The 7,310-nt window shown below is 38.1% G+C and overlaps 1 protein-coding gene across 2 annotated transcripts in view; it reads right to left on the bottom strand.

The window, feature by feature from the left end:
- Positions 1–7,310, bottom strand: part of LOC110446410 — a 54,375-nt gene that overhangs the window by 28,789 nt on the left and 18,276 nt on the right. For both annotated transcript variants that reach the window (XM_021491546.1, XM_021491548.1), the window contains exons 4-6: positions 6,795–6,952; positions 4,220–4,497; positions 1,174–1,326 (exon numbers count right to left, since the gene is read on the bottom strand). In XM_021491546.1, the coding sequence (XP_021347221.1) occupies positions 1,174–1,326; positions 4,220–4,497; positions 6,795–6,952 (589 nt within the window). The remainder of the gene's footprint in view (positions 1–1,173; positions 1,327–4,219; positions 4,498–6,794; positions 6,953–7,310) is intronic.

Genomic DNA, 7,310 nt, shown 5'->3' with positions numbered 1-7,310 from the left:
CCTAAATACATCTCTTGTTAACTGCAGTCCTAAATACATCTCTTGTTAACTGCAGTCCTAAATACATATCTTGGTGCCTGCAGTCCTAAATACATCTCTTGATAACTGCAGCCCTAAATACATATCTTGTTAACTGCAGTCCTAAATATTTATATATCTTGTTAACTGCAGTCCTAAATACATATCTTGTTAACTGCAGTCCTAAATATATCTCTTGTTAACTGCAGTCCTAAATATATATATATCTTGTTAACTGCATTCCTAAATACATATCTTGTTAACTGCAGTCCTAAATATTTATATATCTTGTTAACTGCAGTCCTAAATACATATCTTGTTAACTGCAGTCCTAAATATATCCCTTGGTGCCTGCAGTCTTAAGTTAGAACATGTTCACTGACAGGTCAGCAAGGGCCCCGCCATGTGCCTGACTGTACCTCCACATGGTCTATTTTTAGTAACATTGACATTGACCTTGACCTTAAGAATCTTTTAAAACCCTATTGCACATCTACATGTCACAGAGTAACAACACATCAAATTCCCCCCCCCCCCCCCCCCCAAAAAAAAAAAAATTCTTTTGGACTCTGAGAATTTATTTAGAAATTGAAGTGTGAATGGACAGATAGATGGACAGACAGAGACTGTGATTACTATAGGGCACCCTTATCTCTGATGCGGGACCCTACAGATCGAAGTGTAATAAAGGACTCGCACAACGAAATCAGCCAATCAGCAAGGGTTTCATATGATCTAATCCTTACCTAAAATTTGTTCTGGTTAAATATATGCAGTGCCTCTGAGTAATTTAAATATGTAAATATTGACAACTTTTTTATTGAATGAAATCTACAGCTATTTAACTTTGGAAAATATGTAGTTTTAGTTGACTTTGATACACGATGCCAGATTTATACCGGTTCAAAAGTCAGGGGTTGATCCTGCCCTGCTTCACTAGTTTGGCTTGTAAACTTTCGGTTGTCAAAAGCAGACGCCTGTAGCGATCTTATAAGTCACTAAACCTGCAAAAAAATGCATTTTGAAGCCTTTGTCAGGTATGTATCTGTGAATGTAGACAGTTGCCACTCACACTAGTGCCTAAAGCCTACCAGAATTGTCTGTGCTGTCATTACACAGGTGTAATATGCCACAAACTATAAATAGAATATTTACCTATAAGTTTCTTCATTTCCAGATGTGACTCGGGGATAATGATTGGTTGAAATTGCCTTGACAACACACTGTCTTCTTTGTGCTGTATGTCTTCCTCAGGAATGGCTTCCACCTCTTCCATAAATAATCTCTTTAATACGCCACACACTTCAACTGAAATACGTAAATAATCTCTTTAATATGCCACACACTTCAACTGAAATACATAAATAATCTCTTTAATACGCCACGCACTTCAACTGAAATACGTAAATAATCTCTTTAAACGCCACACACTTCAACTGAAATACGTAAATAATCTCTTTAATATGCCACACACTTCAACTGAAATACGTAAATAATCTCTTTAATACGCCACACACTTCAACTGAAATACGTAAATAATCTCTTTAATACGCCACACACTTCAACTGAAATACGTAAATAATCTCTTTAATACGCCACACACTTCAACTGAAATACGTAAATAATCTCTTTAATACGCCACACACTTCAACTGAAATACGTAAATAATCTCTTTAATACGCCACACACTTCAACTGAAATACGTAAATAATCTCTTTAATACGCCACACACTTCAACTGAAATACGTAAATAATCTCTTTAATACGCCACACACTTCAACTGAAATACGTAAATAATCTCTTTAATACGCCACACACTTCAACTGAAATACGTAAATAATCTCTTTAATACGCCACACACTTCAACTGAAATACGTAAATAATCTCTTTAATACGCCACACACTTCAACTGAAATACGTAAATAATCTCTTTAATACGCCACACACTTCAACTGAAATACGTAAATAATCTCTTTAATACGCCACACACTTCAACTGAAATACGTAAATAATCTCTTTAATACGCCACACACTTCAACTGAAATACGTAAATAATCTCTTTAATACGCCACACACTTCAACTGAAATACGTAAATAATCTCTTTAATACGCCACACACTTCAACTGAAATACGTAAATAATCTCTTTAATACGCCACACACTTCAACTGAAATACGTAAATAATCTCTTTAATACGCCACACACTTCAACTGAAATACGTAAATAATCTCTTTAATATGCCACACACTTCAACTGAAATACGTAAATAATCTCTTTAATACGCCACACACTTCAACTGAAATACGTAAATAATCTCTTTAATACGCCACACACTTCAACTGAAATACGTAAATAATCTCTTTAATACGCCACACACTTCAACTGAAATACGTAAATAATCTCTTTAATACGCCACACACTTCAACTGAAATACGTAAATAATCTCTTTAATACGCCACACACTTCAACTGAAATACGTAAATAATCTCTTTAATACGCCACACACTTCAACTGAAATACGTAAATAATCTCTTTAATACGCCACACACTTCAACTGAAATACGTAAATAATCTCTTTAATACGCCACACACTTCAACTGAAATACGTAAATAATCTCTTTAATACGCCACACACTTCAACTGAAATACGTAAATAATCTCTTTAATACGCCACACACTTCAACTGAAATACGTAAATAATCTCTTTAATACGCCACACACTTCAACTGAAATACGTAAATAATCTCTTTAATACGCCACACACTTCAACTGAAATACGTAAATAATCTCTTTAATACGCCACACACTTCAACTGAAATACGTAAATAATCTCTTTAATACGCCACACACTTCAACTGAAATACGTAAATAATCTCTTTAATACGCCACACACTTCAACTGAAATACGTAAATAATCTCTTTAATACGCCACACACTTCAACTGAAATACGTAAATAATCTCTTTAATACGCCACACACTTCAACTGAAATACGTAAATAATCTCTTTAATACGCCACACACTTCAACTGAAATACGTAAATAATCTCTTTAATACGCCACACACTTCAACTGAAATACGTAAATAATCTCTTTAATACGCCACACACTTCAACTGAAATACGTAAATAATCTCTTTAATACGCCACACACTTCAACTGAAATACGTAAATAATCTCTTTAACATAAATAATCTCTTTAATACGCCACACACTTCAACTGAAATACGTAAATAATCTTTTTAATACCCCACACACTTCAACTGAAATACGTAAATAATCTCTTTAACATAAATAATCTCTTTAATACGCCACACACTTAAACTGAAATACGTAAATAATCTCTTTAACATAAATGATCTCTTTAATATGCCACACACTTCAACTGAAATACATAAATAATCTCTTTAATACGCCACGCACTTCAACTGAAATACGTAAATAATCTCTTTAACATAAATAATCTCTTTAATACGCCACACACTTAAACTGAAATACGTAAATAATCTCTTTAACATAAATGATCTCTTTAATATGCCACACACTTCAACTGAAATACATAAATAATCTCTTTAATACGCCACACACTTCAACTGAAATACATAAATAATCTTTTTAATACGCCACACACTTCAACTGAAATACATAAATAATCTTTTTAATAGTCCTAACACAAGATTCTGCAAATTTTTAATTAGCCTCACACTTTTTCTAAATTACAGAATTTTTTCTTTTTACATGATACAAATCTACTGGAAGAGTTTAGCACAAAGTTTCTAAAAAAGTGATCAGACAGTTCCTTAGAATGACAACTATTAAATAGTAGACAGTGACCTTGACCTTGGCCCTTAAACACAACCTCATTCTAGGTATTGATTTCTGTACATGTACTTGACTACTAGATTGCATGATATGTTTGATAAAAAATCTTATTTCAGAAATGAAGTCGTTGAAAAAGCAAAATTGTTTTACTATAATACGGCCTTGTCCATAGCACTTTGAAACATGGACTGTTTCAAGGTATAACAGACTTGCCAATTTTTTGAAATTTCTAGTGGGTGATTACGCATACCCCCGGGATCTCTAGCTTACTAGTGTTATACCCTAATGAATGAGCTAAACAGAAGAAATTCTCTCTAGCCGAGTGGGTAGGAAGCGGCTAGTATTTACCAAGGCTGACATACCACACTCAGTAGATAGTTACCATTGGGCTTCAGTCGTATCATGTTGTTAGAGAGGATATTGTTATGCTCTGTCTGCATGAGGTAGGGCACCAGACGCCCCGGGTCGGGGAAGGATTTCTCCTTGTCACGCAGCAAGTAGAAGACTCCACTCTCTTGTTGTACAATCTCTGTCATGATTTGACCCTTTGATGGATAAGCGAGGACAAACTGGTCGAAATTCTTGACGTCCTGCTTACAAAGATAGTAGCACTCCTGGTCATCCATCTTGGAATTAAGTTTTCCAATGGCACAGGATGTCCTGAAATTTTGTTAAAAATATATATAAGTTTTAACAAAAAGCTTTGAATCATTTCTCCCTCTGTATACATGTATAAACCTCTCCTTCTCAGTCTCTTTATGTGATCATGATCGGCCCTCCGTTCTGATCTAGATCCGATCTTCTTTTTTCTATCTTTCTCCCTTTTTATATCTTTGATGCCTCTTTCTCTCTTTATGCTCTCCCTATTTCTGATTAACCACTCAGACTGGCTCTCTCCCTATTTCTGATTAACCACTCAGACTGGCTCTCTCCCTATTTCTGATTAACCACTCAGACTGGCTCTCTCCCTATTTCTGATTAACCACTCAGACTGGCTCTCTCCCTATTTCTGATTAACCACTCAGACTGGCTCTCTCCCTATTTCTGATTAACCACTCAGACTGGCTCAATCCTTATTTCTGATTAACTATTCAGACTGACTCTCTCCCTATTTCTGATTAACCACTCAGACTGACTCTCTCCCTATTTCTGATTGACCACTCAGACTGGCTCTCTCCCATATCTGATTAACCACTCAGACTGGCTCTCTCCCTTTTTCTGATTAACCACTCAGATTGGCTCTCTCCCTATTTCTGATTGACCACTCAGACTGGCTCTCTCCCATATCTGATTAACCACTCAGACTGTCTCTCTGCCTATTTCTGATTAACCACTCAGACTGGCTCTCTCCCTATTTCTGATTGACCACTCAGACTGGCTCTCTCCCTATTTCTGATTAACCACTCAGACTGGCTCTCTGCCTATTTCTGATTAACCACTCAGACTGGCTCTCTCCCTATTTCTGATTAACCACTCAGACTGGCTCTCTCCCTATTTCTGATTAACCACTCAGACTGGCTCTCTCCCTATTTCTGATTAACCACTCAGACTGGCTCTCTCCCTATTTCTGATTAACCACTCAGACTGGCTCTCTCCCTATTTCTGATTAACCACTCAGACTGGCTCTCTCCCTATTTCTGATTAACCACTCAGACTGGCTCTCTCCCTATTTCTGATTAACCACTCAGACTGGCTCTCTCCCTATTTCTGATTAACCACTCAGACTGGCTCTCTCCCTATTTCTGATTAACCACTCAGACTGGCTCTCTCCCTATTTCTGATTAACCACTCAGACTGGCTCTCTCCCTATTTCTGATTAACCACTCAGACTGGCTCTCTCCCTATTTCTGATTAACCACTCAGACTGGCTCTCTCCCTATTTCTGATTAACCACTCAGACTGGCTCTCTCCCTATTTCTGATTAACCACTCAGACTGGCTCTCTCCCTATTTCTGATTAACCACTCAGACTGGCTCTCTCCCTATTTCTGATTAACCACTCAGACTGGCTCTCTCCCTATTTCTGATTAACCACTCAGACTGGCTCTCTCCCTATTTCTGATTAACCACTCAGACTGGCTCTCTCCCTATTTCTGATTAACCACTCAGACTGGCTCTCTCCCTATTTCTGATTAACCACTCAAACTGGCTCTCTCCCTATTTCTGATTAACCACTCAGACTGGCTATCTCCCTATTTCCGCTTTACTACTCGGACTGGCTCTCTATTATCTCCCTCTGTGACTTCTTCAATCCATTGCTCTTATTTATCCCTTTGATCTTTCTCTCTCTCTGATCGGCTCTCTTTGATCTAGCTCATCTAATCTCTTCGATCAATTGCTCTTATTTATCACTTTGATCTCTACCTCTCCCTCTCTGAAGGGCCGGGGCCGTGGTGGCCTAGTGGTTATTAAGGCGCCTGACATTCTGCTACCACTAGCCCTCCACCTCTTGGCCGCAGGTTCAAGGCCTATGTGGGGCAGTCGCCAGGTACAAGCCGCAGGAAGGTGTTTTTTCCCCGAGGTACTCCAGCTTTCCTCCACAAACCTGACACGTCCTTAAATGACCATAGCTGTTAATAGGACGTAAAACACAAACAAATCGAATTTCCCTCTCTGATCAGTCCAACCTTATCTCTTTGATCAATCTTTCCCTTTCTGATCATCAGCCCCACCTTATCTCTTTGATCAATCTTTCAGATTTATCACTTTGATCTCTCTCTTTGATCTCTTTCTGATCAAGATCTACCATTTTTAACTCTCTAATCGCTCCCTTCGATCAACCATTCATTTTTCCTCACTCTCTCTCTTTCTATTTCTCTCCCCTCTGTGATTTCTCTTTCATTTTATATTTTGATTTTCTCTACTTCTCTATGAATGAACTCTCTGCTTCTTTGTGATTTCTCATTCTATCTCTTTGTCTCGTAAGTCACTCGTCAATTGAAAAATCGTAGGACTCACTCAATTGGGCCATGTGATTTGATACGTTTGAGTGACTGTAAGGAGATTGGTTCCATTTGGCTGCACAAGCTGAAGTAGAAGTCGTGGATGAGGCGATAGTATCCATCCAAGCAAGACACGAATGACTCCGCGATTTCCGTACTCGCAAACTCCAACACCTGTTAGGCATAAACGACAGGGGAGGTAAGTTAATACATAACAGACAGGGGAGGTAAGTCAATACATACCTGACAGGGGTGGTAAGTCAATACATAACAGACAGGGGAGGTAAGTCAATACATAACAGACAGGGGAGGAAAGTCAATACATAACAGACAGGGGAGGTAAGTCAGTACACAACAGACAGGGGAGGTAAGTCAAGACATAACAGACAGGGGAGGTAAGTCAATACATAACAGACAGGGGAGGTAGGTCAGTACACAACAGACAGGGGAGGTAAGTCAATACATAACAGACAGGGGAGGTAAGTTAATACATAACAAACAGGGGAGGTAAGTCAATACATAACAGACAGGG

The sequence above is a fragment of the Mizuhopecten yessoensis genome, unplaced genomic scaffold (genome assembly GCF_002113885.1).
Source record: "Mizuhopecten yessoensis strain PY_sf001 unplaced genomic scaffold, ASM211388v2 scaffold2691, whole genome shotgun sequence".
Lineage (NCBI taxonomy): Eukaryota > Metazoa > Mollusca > Bivalvia > Pectinida > Pectinidae > Mizuhopecten > Mizuhopecten yessoensis.
This window is presented reverse-complemented; position numbering and strand designations above follow the sequence as displayed.